Source organism: Ursus americanus, chromosome 7 (genome assembly GCF_024610735.1).
Source record: "Ursus americanus isolate L20-20 chromosome 7, mUrsAme1.1.p, whole genome shotgun sequence".
In the NCBI taxonomy this organism is placed as follows: Eukaryota; Metazoa; Chordata; class Mammalia; order Carnivora; family Ursidae; genus Ursus; species Ursus americanus.
Window position 1 is genome coordinate 70,384,929 of NC_142133.1, and position 15,722 is coordinate 70,400,650.

Sequence of the window (15,722 nt, forward strand, 5' to 3'; positions counted from 1 at the left end):
TTGCTGTCAGACTTCATGCTTGTGTTATGGATGGAGGAGAATGTTGCACGACTAACCCAGATCAGGGGGACTTTATTTATTTTGGGGAGGAGGTGCTTTATTACTGAAAGGCTTTCAACATAGAAATTGCTATGGGAATTTATTATTTAATTTAACTAATGTGTTCCAATTTTTATGTCAGGATCTGGAGAAACAACCTATGACCACAAGAATACGTTCACATTATCATGTGATGGGTATCTACACCACAAATTACTGGATTCAAATATGAAATTCAGTCATGTGGAAAAAATTAGAAATAATCCAGCCTCAAAAAGTTTGCTGACATTTAATGCTTCTAGTGCCTGGGGACCTCAGATGTCTGCTTCAGTACATTTGGACGCAAAAAAGAAACATCATTTGTATGTCAAGGAAGCCAAGATTGATGGGCAGTTTAGAGTCTCTTCATTCTACGCTGAAGGCACATATGACCTGTCTTACCAGAGGGATTCTACCACTGACCAATTAAGTGGAGAGTCCAACCTGAGGTTTAACTCCTCCTGCCTCCAGGGTACCAACCAGATAACAGGAAGATATGAGGATGGAGCTCTCTCCTTAACCTCCACCTCGGATCTGCAAGATGGCATCATTAAAAATACTGCTTTCCTGAGATATGAGAACTATGAGCTGATCCTGAAATCGGACACCAATGGGAAGCATGAGGACTTTGCCGCTTCTAACAAAGTGGATATGAGCTTTTCTAAGCAAAATGCATTGCTACGTTCTGAGTATCAGGCTGATTACAAGTCATTGAGATTCTTCACCCTGCTTTCTGGATCACTAAATTCCCATGGCCTTGAATTAAATGCTGATATTTTGGGCACTGACAAAATTAACAGTGGTGCTCACAAAGCAACACTAAGGATTGCCCAGGATGGAATGTCTACCAGTGCAACTACCAACTTGAAGTATAGCCCTCTGGTGCTGGAGAATGAGCTGAACACAGTGCTTGGCCTCTCGGGAGCATCTATGAGATTAACAGCGAGTGGCCGCTTCAGGGAACACAATGCAAAATTCAGTCTGGATGGAAAAGCTGCCCTCACAGAAGTATCATTGGGAAGTGCTTATCAGGCCATGATTTTGGGTGTCGACAGCAAAAATGTCTTCAACTTCAAAATCAGTCAGGAGGGCCTGAAGCTTTCACATGACATGATGGGATCTTATGCTGAGATGAAACTCGACTACGAGAACAACCTGAATATTGCAGGGTTATCGCTGGACTTCTCTTCAAAACTTGACAACATTTACAGTTCTGACAAGTTTTATAAGCAAAATGTTAATGTACAGCTACAGCCCTATTCTCTTGTAACTACTTTAAAAAATGACCTGAAATTCAACGCTCTGGATCTGACCAACAGTGGGAAATTACAGCTAGAACCCCTGAAGGTGAATGTGGGTGGAAACATAAAAGGAGTCTACCAGAACAATGAAATAAAACACATCTACACCATTTCTTATGCTGACTTATCAGCAAGTTATAAAACAGACACCGTAGCTAAAGTGCAGGGTACAGAGTTCAGCCATCGGCTCAACACAAACATCGCTGGGCTAGCTTCGGCCATCGACATCAGTACAAACTACAACTCGGACTCACTCCATTTCAGCAACGTTGTTCACTCTGCCATGGCCCCATTTACAATGACCATCGATGGACATACAAATGGCAATGGGAAACTGAGTCTCTGGGGAGAACATACTGGGCAGCTATATAGCAAATTCCTGTTGAAAGCAGAACCTTTGGCCCTTACTTTCTCTCATGATTACAAAGGATCCACAAGCCACCATCTCCCGTTGAAGAGCACCATCAGTACCGGTCTTGATCACAAAGTCAGTGCCCTGCTTACTCCAGCTGAGCAGACAGGCACCTGGAAACTCAAGACCCAGCTGAACCAAAATGAGTACATCCAGGACTTCGATGCTTACAATGATAAAGACAGAGTTGGTGTGGAGCTTAGAGGACAAGCCCTGGCTGACCTCACCATGCTAGACTTCTCGATTCAAGTGCCATTTTTACTCAATGAACATACCAACATAATTGATGCTTTAGGGATGAGGGATGCTGTTGGCCAGCCCCAAGAATTCAGTGTTGTTGCTTCTGTAAAATATGATAAGAATCAAGATGTCCACACCATCAACCTCCCATTCTTTGAAATCCTGCCAGAATATTTTGAGGAGAAACGAATGGTAATTATAACAGCACTGGAAACCATACAGAGAGAATTGAAACTCATCGATGTTGATCAGTTTGTGAGTAAATACAGAACAGCCTTGGACAAGCTCCCACAGCAAGTCGATGGTTATCTGAATGCACTCAATTGGGAGAGACAAGTTTTGAATGCCAAGGAGAAACTAACTGCTCTCGCAGAGAACTATAGAATTACAGAAAATGATCTACAAATCGCGTTGGACAATACCAAAATCAGCCTTAATGACACACTGTCTCAGCTAAAAACATATGTGATACAATTTGATCAGTATATTAATGATAATTATGATTTACATGATTTTAAAACAGCTATTGCTAAGATTATTGATCAAATCATTGAAAAACTGAAAATCCTTGATGAACATTATCATATCAATGTAAATCTAGTAAAAACAATCCATGATGTGTGTTTGTTTATTGAAAAGACTGACTTTAACAGAATTGGAAATAGTACTGCACTTTGGATTCAAAATGTGGACGCTAAGTATAAAATCAAAATCCAGATACAAGAGAAATTGCAACAGCTCAAGACACAGATTCAGAATATAGACATCCAGCACCTTGCTGAACAGTTAAAACAACAGGTCGAGGCTGCTGATGTCAGAGATCTTTTACATTGGTTGAGAATTACAATTCCATTTCAAAGAATAAAGGAAATTATTGAGCATGTCAAATACTATGTTATAAATCTTATGGACGGTTTTAAAGTAGCTGAGAAAATCAATGCGCTTGGAGCCAGTTCCCATCAGTTAATTAAGATGTATGAAATAGACCAATACATCCAGGTTTTAATGGATAAGTCAGTACAGTTGGCCCACCAATATAAGTTGAAGGAGACTGTTCAGAAGCTAAGCAGTGTCCTACAACAAGTTAAGATAAAAGATCACTTTGAGAAATTGGTTACATTTATTGATAATGCTATCCAGCAACTTAAAGCATTGTCTTTTAAAAAAATCATTGAACAAGTAAACAGATTCCTTGATATGTTGACAAATAGATTAAGGTCATTTGATTATCACCAGTTTGTAGATGAAACCAATAACAAAATCCGTGAGGTGACCCAGAGACTCAACGGTGAAATCCAGGCCCTGGAACTTTCACAGAAAGCTAAAGCACTGGCACTATTTGTAGAGGACATCAAGGCCACGGTCTTAGTCCATCTGGAACACCTAAAGGGCACCCAAATAAACCTATTCTTCGATTGGTTGCAGGAAGCTTTAAGTTCAACATCTTTAACCTACATGAAAGAAAAATTCCGAGAGATCCTAGAAGATATACGAGACCGGGTGTATCAAATGGACATTCAGCAGGAAGTTCAATGGTACCTGTCCCTGGTCGGCCAGGTTTACAGCACGCTTGTCACTTACATTTCTGACTGGTGGAGTCTTGCTGCTAAGAACCTCACTGACTTTGCAGAACAGTATTCTATCGAAGACTGGGCTGAGAACCTGAAAGCCTTGGTAGAACAAGGGTTCACTGTTCCTGAAATCCAGACCACCTTCGGAACCATGCCTGCCTTTGAAGTCAGTCTCCGTGCTCTTCAGGAAGCTACATTTCAGACTCCAGACTTCATAGTCCCCCTGACAAATCTGAAGGTTCCATCCATTCAGATCAACTTCAAAAGGTTGAAAGATATAGAGATGCCGTCCAAGTTTGCCACACCAGAATTTACTGTCCTTAATACCTTCCATGTGCCTTCCTTTACAATTGACCTGGTAGAAATAAAAGCGAAGATCATCAGAACCATTGACCAAATGCTGCACAGTGAGCTGCAGTGGCCAGTTCCGGAAGTGGACCTGAGGGACCTGATGGGGGTGGACACCATTCTTGCTAGCATCACTCTGCCAGACTTCCATTTGCCAGAAATCACAATTCCAGAATTCATAATCCCAAATCTCGATTTTAAAGATTACCAAGTTCCTGACCTTCACATACCAGAATTCCAGCTTCCCCACATGTCACACACACTCGATGTCCCTACTTTTGGCAAGCTTCATAGCATTTTGAAAATCCAGTCTCCCCTTTTCACATTAGATGCAAATGCTGACATTCAGAATGTAACAACTTCAGGGAACAGGGCAGAGATCACAGCCTCCCTCACCGCCAAAGGAGAGTCCAAATTAGAAGTTCTCAATTTTGATTTTCAAGCCAATGCACAGCTTTCAGACCCTGAGATTAATCCACTGGTTATGAAGCAATCCATGATGTTGTCCAGCAAGTACCTAAAAACAGAGCACAAGAGCGAAGTGCTGTTTGTTGGAAATACTATTGAAGGAAAATCAAACACAGTGGCAGGTTTACACACAGAAAAAAATACGGTGGAGCTTAGTCATGGTGCGCTCGTCAGGATAAACAATCAGCTTACTTTGGACAGCAATGCAAAGTACTTCCACAAATTGAACATTCCCAAACTGGACTTTTCCAGCCAGGCTGAGCTGCGTAATGAAATCAAGACCCTCTTGGAAGCTGGACACATAGCATGGAATTCTTCTGGAATAGGGTCGTGGAAATGGGCCTGCCACACATTCTCAGATGAAGGAGCACATGAATCACAAGCTAGCTTTACTATGGAGCGACCCATCACTTCCTTTGGATGGTCTAATAAGATCAATAGCAAACACCTAAGATTAATCCAAAACTTGGTTTATGAATCTGGCTTCCTCGACTTTTCTAAATTTGAAATCCAGTCACAGGTTGAATCCCAACATGTGGGGCGCAGTGTTCTAGCTGTTAAAGGCACAGCAAAGCTTGGAGAAAGGAAGGCAGAGATAACTGGCAACCATGATGCTCATTTAAATGGAAAAGTTATTGGAACTTTGAAAAATTCTCTTTTCTTTACAGCACAGCCATTTGAGATTACTGCATCCACGAACAACGAAGGGAATTTGAAAGTTAGTTTTCCACTAAAATTGATAGGGAAGGTAGATTTCCTGAATAATTACGCATTGTTTTTGAGTCCTAGTGCCCAGCAAGCAAGTTGGCAAGCAAGTGCCAGGTTCAACCAGTATAAGTACCATCAGAATTTCTCTGCTGGAAACAATGAGAACAGCACTGAGGCCCACATAGGAATAAATGGAGAAGCCAACCTGGATTTCCTCAATATTCCTTTGACAATTCCTGAAATGACTCTACCTTACACAACATTCACAACTCCCCAGGTGAAAGATTTCTCCTTGTGGGAAAAAACAGGCTTGAAGGATTTCTTGAAGACAACAAAGCAATCATTTGATTTAAGTGTAAAGGCTCAGTATAAGAAAAACAAAGACAAGCATATCATCCCAATTCCTTTTTATACAAAAGATTTCCAGGTATTGAGTACCCCAAATGATATTTTCATTCCAGCCATGGGCAATATTACCTATGACTTTTCCTTTAAGTCAGGCATCATCACACTGAATACCATTGTTGGACTATATAACCAGTCAGATATTGTTGCTCATTTCCTAACTTCCTCTTCTTCTGCCACCGATGCACTGCAGTACAAATTAGAGGGCACCTCAAGTTTGACAAGGAAAAGAGACTTGAAGCTAGCCACAGCTTTGTCTCTGAGTAATAAATTCGTGGAAGGCAATCATGACAGTACTATTAGTTTGACCAAGAAAAACATGGAGGCATCAGTGACAACATCTGCAAAAGTCCAAATTCCCATTTTGAGAATGAATTTCAAGCAAAAACTTAATGGAAATACCAAGTCGAAGCCTACTGTCTCTGCATCCATTGAATTAACGTATGATCTCAATTCCCCTGAACGGTACTCTACTGCTACAGGGACAGTCAGCCACAAATTCAACTTGGAGAGCCTCACCTCTTACTTTTCCATTGAATCATCTACCAAAGGAGATATCAAGGGTTCAGTCTTTTCACGGGAATATTCAGGAACTATTGCCAGTGAGGCCAGCACTTACTTGAATTCCAAGAGTACTCGGTCTTCAGTGAAGCTGCAAGGGGCTTCCAAAGTTGATGATATTTGGAACCTTGAAGTAAAAGAAAATTTTGCTGGAGAAGCCACTCTGCAACGCATCTATGGCATCTGGGAACACAACACGAAAAACAATTTACAGCTAGAGGGCTTCTTTTCATCATCTGGAGAGCATACAAGCAAAGCCACCCTGGAACTCTCCCCATGGAAAATGTCAGCCCTCATTCAGGTCCATGCAAGTCAGCCCAGTTCCCTCCTTGAAATCAATTACCTTGGCCAGGAGGTGTCCCTGAAAGCTAACGCTGAGAACCAGAAGGTCAGCTGGAAAAGTGAGGTCCAGGTTCATTCTGAGTTCTTCCAGAACAACATACAGCTTTCCAATGACCAAGAAGAGGCACGCCTTGACATTGCAAGTTCCTTAAAAGTGTCCCTAGGGTTCCTCAAAGATACTGTCCTTCCAGTTTATGACAAGAGCTTATGGGACCTCTTAAAGCTGGATGTCACCACCAGCATTGATAGGAAACAGTATCTTAATGCTTCAACTGCCTTTGTGTACACCAAAAACCCCAATGGCTATCATTTCTCTGTCCCTGTGCAAGAACTGGCTGATAAATTCATTATTCCTAGACTGAAACTAAATGATCTAAATTCAAGTTTTGTCATACCTACATTCCAAGTCCCATTTACAGATCTTCAGGTTCCATCCTATACATTTGATTTTAGTGAAATAAAAATCTACAAGAAGCTAAACACTTTGCCATTTGTCCTCAATATACCAACACTACCCCAAGTGAAATTCCCCAAAGTTGATGTGTTAACAAAATATTCTGAACCAGAAGACTCCTCGGTTCCCTTTTTTGAGATAACTGTGCCTGCGTCTCAGCTAACTGTGTCTCAATTAACCGTTCCAAAAAGTATTTCAGCTGACAGTGCTGTTGGGTATCTAAATGAGGTGGCCAGCAAGATTGCAGACTTTGAGTTGCCAGCCATTACCATACCTGAGCAGACTATTGAGATTCCTTCCATTAAGTTCTCTGTACCTGCTGGAATTTTCATTCCATCCTTTGGAGCACTGACTGCACATTTTGGAGTGGCCTCTCCCCTATACAATGCTACTTGGAGCGCTGGCTTGAAAAACAAAGTAGAGTACTTCGGAACATTCCTGAATTCCACGTGCAGCTCAACCATTCAGTTCCTGGAATATGATCTAAATGGTAAGAAAATGTCCTGACTCCTCTTCTATATGCTCTACATTTGCAATGAGAGTTGTGGATAAATAACTGCATATTTTTGTGATACTGGAAGCAAAATTACTCTCCATAGCAAAATTTTAAAAAGAGAGAAAGAGAAAGTTATATTCCCCACATGTAAAAACCACCCTGTAGAAAACCTACTGACATTCAAGAGGAATAGATTCAAAGAAAGTATATTTTTTTCTCTGTGATGATCTTAGGACTAATGTCTCCTTCTAACTTTTTTTTTTTTTTGGTTAAACATGGACTGCATGTTTCAAACATGTAAAGCCTGTAATTAAGATAGACTTCTCCTGGCTTTCAGAATGAAACTACTTATGTCCTTCAGTTATTAATCTAACGAAATATAACATTTCTCCTCTACAGTTGTGGGAACACACAAAATCGAAGATGGCATGTTAGTCTGTAGGACGAAGGGAACATTTGCACACCGTGACATCAGTGCAGAATATAAAGAAGATAGCAAATATCGAGGACTTCAGTATGGAACTTTTATGGAAATCTCATCTCTTTTCAAATCATTGTGATTTTTTTTCCATCTTCATACACCTTTCCTGACGGCTTATTTGCTTTTCTGCTTCCAGGGACTGGAAAAAAGAGATTCGCCTTGACATCACCAGCCCAACATTCACTGATGTCCATCTGTACCACCAACTAAGTGAGAATAGCCTCTCCTCCTCTGTGGCCTCCCCAGCCATAGGCACTGTAGCCTTGGACTTGGAGGACAATAATAGTACCTTAAAATGGAACCTGTACTATCGCCCTCAGGTGAGTCCTATCTAATGGGTTACATACCCCAAAAACGGGTAGAGAATTTGGGAAGATCAATTCAATTCAATTCAATGCAAAGTATTCTCTCAAGTCTTTCCCAAAGTAGAGGAAACCAAGCAATGAGCAGGTTGAACTTTTTCTCTGAGAAACTACTCTCCAGAATGTACTACAATAATTTCATTGATTTTAATTATTGCAGGCACACATGACATCCTATTTCCACTATTATTTTATTACTTTATGGCAAATTTAGAATGATGAGGGTTATGCCTCATCACCTAAATCATGAGCAAACTCTGCTGAGTAGATTTTTCAGATAGTGGTTTCCGGAGTTTCTGAGGCTTCAAAATTCTTCCCCACAATAGAAGCATTAGCTGAGATATGCCAAATTTCTTTCATGTACTTTACAAGCTCTGCCAGGGCCAAATCAAAGATGCCATTAGTAGAGAAGAAGAAGCAATCAAGTTCTACTATGAAAGTTTGTCACACGATTGAAGAATATAATGGCTCCTGATACTGGTATTCCTGATTCTAGCAGATCTCTGCTAGATGGGCTCTGGATTTTTTCCTTTTTGCTACTTCTCCTTTCTCTGAAGTATCTTCTCCTGTCTCTTCCTCCACTTTCTCCTCCCCCTGCCCATCTTCCTCCCCTTCTTCTAATCTTCAGTCCTAGGAAGGCCTTAATGGTAAGTGTTACTGTGTAAATGCCATGCATAATTTTATCCTTCCTGGGGCATATGATAATGAGGAATTAACAACAGTGAACTTGTTTAACCATAAGACAAACACATGAACTGACATATGAAAGATAGATTCCCTTCAGAATATGAAAGATCCTCTGATCTTTACTTTTAACTGCTAATGAAGTTTTAGTGTAGTATATTATGTAATCAGGATAATTGAAAACATGTTCTTTTCATCCTTTTGTTTTGTTTTATTTTAGTCCTCTCTAGATAAAAAACTTAACCTATTCAAAACTGAGTGGAAGTATGAGGAACCTGGTGAGAAACATCAGATCAAAGTCAGCTGGGAAGAGGAGGCAGCAACTGAACTACTAAGCACTCTCAAAGACAATGTGCCCAAGGCCACAAGGGTTCTTTATGACTATGCTAACAAGTACCACCAGGAGCACACAGGACTCAATCTGAGAGATGCTTCTTTAAAACTGAGAGGAAGTCTGCAGAACAGCGCTGAGTGGGCCTATCAGGGTGCCATGAGGCAGATTGATGAGGTGGACATAGGGTTCCAGAGGGTAGCCAGAGTCACCACTAGAACCTACCAGCAGTGGAAGGACAAGGCCCAGGATCTGTACCAGGAACTGTTACTGGCTCAGGGAGACCAAGCTGATTTCCAGGGACTCTGGAATGAGATGTTTAATAGAGTAATAGGAGTTACTCAGGAATACAATATCATAGTCAGTCGTCAAATTGACTCATTGATTGATTTCCTGAAGTTCACCAGATTCCAACTCCCAGGAAAAGCTGGGACATACACTAAAGATGAAGTCTGCAGTGTGGTCATGAGGGAAGTAGGGCAGGTGCTGTTCCAGGTATATTCAAAAATCCATAGCGGGTTAGAAATACTGTTTTCCTATTTCCAAGACCTGATGGAGAAATCTGAATTAACCAAGGACCTAGAAATTAAAATTCCTTTTGATTCAAAGAGATTTAAACTAATAGATGTAATCTCAGAGTCTGGGACAATGTTGGAACATTTTTCGGAAAAGCTACAGGATATATTTAATAACCTTCGGTCTCGCAATACTACAGAGATGCTAAGGGATCTTCAGAGCTATTTACAAAGAACTTCCCAAGAGATAGAAAATGATATTCAAGTCCTCAAGAGGATAAAATTTCGTTCTCTCATTGATCATATTCAATACAATGCCAACGGAATCTTCAATGAATCTATTCCATATGTTCTTGCACCCGTGGAACTTATGTTTGGCAAGTTTAATAGATTTGTTGAAAAACAACTTCATGAAGCTTCTCAACAGTTACAGAAGCGCCATCAGATCATAAAGGATCTTCACAAAGAATATGTTGATCCAAGTGTGGTCAGCTGGACAGGGAGGTTTTATGAACTTGAAGAAAAGATTATCAGCACACTCAAGAACCTAATGGATGTCCTTAACGACGTGCACGCCAGTTACACTGTCGGTAGTATTTACTTGGTTTCCCACATCTCAGATCAAGTTCAGCAGTTTGTGCAGAAAGATATCCAGGAATACCTTAGCATCCTTACTGATGCAGATGGAAAAGGGAAAGAAAAGATTGCAGAGCTTTCTACCAGTGCTCAGGAAATAATTAAAAGCTGGGCCATTGCAATGAAGGAAATCATTTCTGATTACCGCCAGCAGTTCACATATAAACTACAGGATTTTTCAGACCAACTCTCTGATTACTATGAAAAATTCATTACTGAGTCCAAAAGATTGATTGACCTGTCCACTCAAAAATACCACATGTTTCTGAGATATATCATTGAATTACTGAAAGAGCTACAATCGGCCGCAGTCAACAACATGATTCCCTACATCAAGGTTTCTCCGGGAGAATTTACTATCACCTTGTAATTGTTTATAGAAATTCTCATCATTCTTCTGTTCCAATTAAACTTTCATATAGTAGGGAGAAGTTCAAACTGTACGTATTGATGTAACCACACACTGAGCAAGCCTTATGGCAAACAGCTGGCTATAGGCAGAAGCACATACGGACTGGATCTGCACTGAAGCTGGCATCAGATCTCTGAAGGTCTCTCAACTCTGGGAAATAACATTTTCTTGCAAATTAAAGAAAATCAGGATCTGAGTTATTTTACTAAACTTGGAGGAGGGAAAACAAATAAATTAATTCTTTATTGCATATCGTAGCACTCAATTTGATTCATTCATATTGAAAAATAGCAAAATGAGGGTATTGATTCAAATGTCTGGCATTTCAAAACTTCTAGAAGAATACACACTGAGTTTAGAGTAATAGAATAAAAGAGGAAAGGGAGAATTTGAGGAGGGAAATATTTTGCCACGTAAAAGACAAAAGAGGTAACTGATATCAGGGATTGTATTTGCCAAGTGAAAAGGAAGAACTATTTGCAAAGGCTTTCACATGATTTGATCCCAAGGAGCAACTTACTTGTCTTCATATGCCACAGAGTCTTCCTCACCCACAAGTCTACCCTCGTCAGGCAAGGCGCTCTGTTGGGCTCTGAGATAAACCAACAGGCTCTTTATTTCACCCAAGCCTGCCAGGAATGGAGAAAGGATGACTGGGAAGTCCTGGCCCTGAGGGCTTCATGATAATAGGGACCTCAGATGTCTCCCTGAAGCTTAGCTAGGATACATTCAAGGCACAGAAAGTAACAGTGGAAGAAGGAGCATGGGGACATATATGCCTAACCTTTCTGAGACCAAGCATACATTTATGTTCTTGAGTTTCCTTAGTCCTCCAAATTTAATATCTAACAAGCCCAAGTATAATCAAAACCTAAGGATGTCTTCTGCCACATCCTCTCACCTCAAACTCTGTTTTTAAACCTTGGCAACATCTGGTCACAGCATCCAAGCCGAGCTCTAGTAAGGGAAGGCTGCAGAGAACCTGTGCAGCACAACCATCACTAATATCTTGGGGAAGGTGAGCTCTACCTTTCCTTTCAATGGCATTGGACAACAAAAAAAGGGTGTGACCTCTGGGGATAGGAAATTAGAGATTACCTCCTCCTCAGAATCCTATATGAGGTCTGTATGGAAATGACTATTTTATCCAAAAATACCTTCAACCTTCACTATTATTTACTAAAGCCTTCACATTCCCTTGGTGAAGCCCACTGTCAAAATACACAAGCATCACCGGGAAAAGAAAAACACATTAGCTTATTGGTATCTTAGCAGGATTCTTTGGAACTGAGGAGCCAGAAGTAGTCCTAGGGAAGTGGAATGCATGGTAGTGTATGGATCTGGTACTGAAGGAAATTCTGTTGGATAATGAATCAATAGATGGATGGACAGACAGATGGATGGAGAGACGGATGGATAAATGGACAGATAGTTGAGTGAATGAATGAGTGGGTAAATGAGGGGTCAATTCCAAATGTGATAGAAGGAGTAAATTAGGTCCAGGTCTGAGGGCATCACATGAGTGGTTCTAGGCATAGCCCTAGAAGAGTTTCCCTGATGAGCTCTGAGTAGCAAGAATGTACTAAGGTGCTAAAACTGAAAGGAGGCCTGGAATTGTGGCTTAATTTGGAGGGGAAGGAGGAGTCCCAGGTTTCTGGTGTTCATTTAATATCTGTATCTAGGGCATAAGAGGAAGAATAAATAGACACAGATTTGAAATGATCACGCAATCACACAGTGCCCACCTGTCCAGTTCCCTCACTGGTATCCCTTTACAAGGTGCTCCTGGATGGCTTAGAATACCTTCAGTATGCTCGATAAAGCTGGAATAAGGGATACTTGGGAGGGCTTCGACTTTGCTTGATTTCTTCTTCATTCTTCTACCATAAATCAGGATACTTCCCTGGGTTCAATTACTGGCTACATTCCTTACTTGTTTGTAGCTTTGGACTACTTATTTCATCTGTGAGCCTGTTTTCTTAACTATAAAGTGAGGCTAATATCTATCCTGCTGCCTTTGAAGGGTTGTTCATTTAAAAAAAATCAGTTGAAATAATACATGCGAAAGAACTTTGCAACCCTTAATGTTGTATTAAAAAAAGTGCTATGATTCTTAGATGATCATTTAAATGAGTTTATGGCAAGAAGAGGAAATGGAAGCAGGGAGACCTACCCAATTCAATGAACATTCATTAAATGCTTCTATATGCTAAGCACAAAGGCTCTATAGAGGAAACCAAGGTCAGTGAGATGCAGTTTATATGTACCTGTCCATTTGTCTATCAAAGGTGGAATGTGTAGTCTTGTGATTGGCGTAAACAAAGTACTATGAGGGCTTATAACAGGAAAGAATGAGAATCAAGTTTTCATGGAGAAATTGAAATGAATCTTGAAGATGCACTGACAAGTGATAAGGGAGAAAGGGCATTCTAGATGAAGAAAAACATGTGGAAAGGAGGATGGGGGTGTGTGTATGAGAGACACTGGATCATCTAGTGGCCAGAGCACAGGAAAAGTAAAGGTAGACAGGATTGGAAAGGCAGGTTTGGCAGGATTGCAGAGATCTCAAAAACCAGAGTGAAAGGTGGTACCTTCTTTGCTGGAGAAGGGCATCCAATGAAAGTTTTGGAGCAGGAGGGGTGATAGAAGCTGCAATTTAAGAAAACTGCTATGGCAACTCATGGAGGATAAATTGCAATGGGATGAATATGGATATGGAGCTGTGTCAGCATCCAAATAAAAGACGCTAAGTGCCTTAGCCATGTCATAGTTGCTAGGAATGGTGAGGAGGGATAGGATAGAAGAAGCGTCATGAGGGCATATTGACAGAACCAAGGGACTGATTGCTTAGAACAGAAGGGATAGGTGCAAAAGCTATTAGAAAGGGAGCTGCCTTGGTAAATCACTGGAACCAAGAATTGGAGAGGGTACAGGAGACACCAGACAAGCAAGGAAGAAGAATGAGTGAAGCAGTCTTGACAGTTATAAAATTCTGAACCTGTATAACCTCGAGAGCTATGGGGATCCATAGAAACAGGAGGAATGTGTTGGGGGGCAGACTATGAATGTAAGGCATGGATTCATAGGCTATCACAGCTGGAAAAGGACTATGGTGACTTTCAAGTTGAAGTGGTGTGTCTAAGCAGAAATTACTAGCAGGCTATTAGGGTGGAGATGTGGGCTAGAAAGATAGTATTCAAAGGAATAGAGACAAAAGAGAATTTTAACTAATATTGCATTAATTTTATGACCTTGTAAGTATCTGTAGAAACTTAACAAGAAAACAAAGAGGTGGTTTTTTTTTGTACAATTAATTAGGTATTATCTTGAGAGTGAGCCAACATATACAGCTTTTAAAAACATACCATGAGGTGACATGGAAAATCTATAAACACAGATATTCTTTCTGTAAAGTATTGGCCAGCGTTTCAAATCAAAGAAGAAATGAAACAATGGGGCCCAGCCCAGGTCCCTGGACTTTGGAAGCATGATCAGGCTTTGTGCTTTAGTTGTACTTCCGGTTCCTGCTTGGAGTAGAGGTGCTGTTCCCAGAATAAACCTTGTAATAAATGAGTTCACTGGGAGTGGGCACCACCAGGTGCATTTAGAGCAAACTCCATTTTCTTTGCTTTTCACTTGAAGGCTGGTTAGTTGAGGAGCCCAATGGCCCTTTACTGGCGAGATGAGCAAAGCCTGCTCTGACTTCTTATTCTAGGTCCCCCCTTCTGGCTCTAATTTATGACTTAGTCCCTATTCAGTCAGAGAAGGGCCAAGCTGGCCCTCGAATAGGGGCTGCAATATGGGAGCCGGAGTGGCCAAACAGATGTTCCCTCTAAAAGTGTCTAATAACCAGAGATAAATGTGCAGAAACAGACCCTACCTCTTAGCTCATCTCCTTGTCTTGCTGTTTCACATTAAGAGGTCAGCCACAAATCCCTTCGGAGCACTCCATTTGTTGGTGCGATGGTTGGGTGGTCACCAACAAATAACATTCCAATTCCTCATAAAAGTTAGTGGGGTAGGTGCACATGGTTCTGTGAGGAAAGGACCCTGCCTTCTCCTCTTACACAAACTAGGTCATGCCCTCTTCAGGTCTGAGCAGTGCTGCAGGTCAGTGATGCCCGGGATACCAGGTACTAAGCTCTGACCTCTGTGTCAATTTTACGCCTTCGGCTGGCACCACTGAAGCCCAGGTTCAGGTGAGAGGGATAACGCAGGCCTGGGAGGTGGTCTGGTCCCTGAGCTGTAGATTTGGGTCCCCACCCTTGTTTTTAAGCTATGGGTAGAGCCGTGGCTGCACAGCATGAGCTCTAAGCTACACAGAGCAGCGTCAGAGTTGAGACTCGAGAGAGTAGCCTGAGGGAAGGGTAATCGGTAAACAACCCAGCTCCACCAACTCCCCCTAGTTCCTCAAGAGCACACCACCCCTTCTCTGCAGACATGAAAGGTTAGCCTCAGGCTGGCATGTGGGTCCCTATAGAGCAGGGGGCACCAGGACAGCTCCAGGTGCCTTATAGCGGGGCTGGGCTAGCTTGACGGGACCTGTGGTCATTAGAGCACTTCTGGAATTGCAGAATGTACTAGAAGATCATAGAAACTCACAGTAAGAAAACAACTCACAGTAAGAATAGGACAGGGTTCTGCCTGTTGCCCTACTTCACTGAAGCAGAGAACCCTGGGGCAGCCTGTGCTCGTCTCTTTTCATAAGAATGCCTAAGCATTGGGGCCAAATTCAGGCTTCACTGTGGGTGGGTTCTGTAACCTCAGGAAAGTTACTCGTTTTTTCTAGTTTCGCCTTTAAAATGGGAATCATGAAAGGACAGTTTGAGCCACTCTGAGAGTAGTAGAAAGTGATTTCCTCTTATTCATAGGGTTGTAATGAAGATTAAATGAGAGAATGTAGGGGCACCTGGGTGG

The 15,722-nt window shown here is 41.4% G+C and overlaps 1 protein-coding gene across 1 annotated transcript in view; it reads left to right on the forward strand.

Moving 5' to 3' along the window:
- Positions 1 to 11,055, forward strand: part of APOB (apolipoprotein B) — a 38,378-nt gene extending 27,323 nt beyond the window's left edge. The window contains exons 26-29 of the mRNA XM_045813461.2: positions 182 to 7,378; positions 7,784 to 7,898; positions 8,002 to 8,185; positions 9,132 to 11,055. Coding sequence (XP_045669417.2) covers positions 182 to 7,378; positions 7,784 to 7,898; positions 8,002 to 8,185; positions 9,132 to 10,763 — 9,128 coding nt within the window. The 3' untranslated portion in view covers positions 10,764 to 11,055. The remainder of the gene's footprint in view (positions 1 to 181; positions 7,379 to 7,783; positions 7,899 to 8,001; positions 8,186 to 9,131) is intronic.
- Positions 11,056 to 15,722: the final 4,667 nt, after the last annotated feature.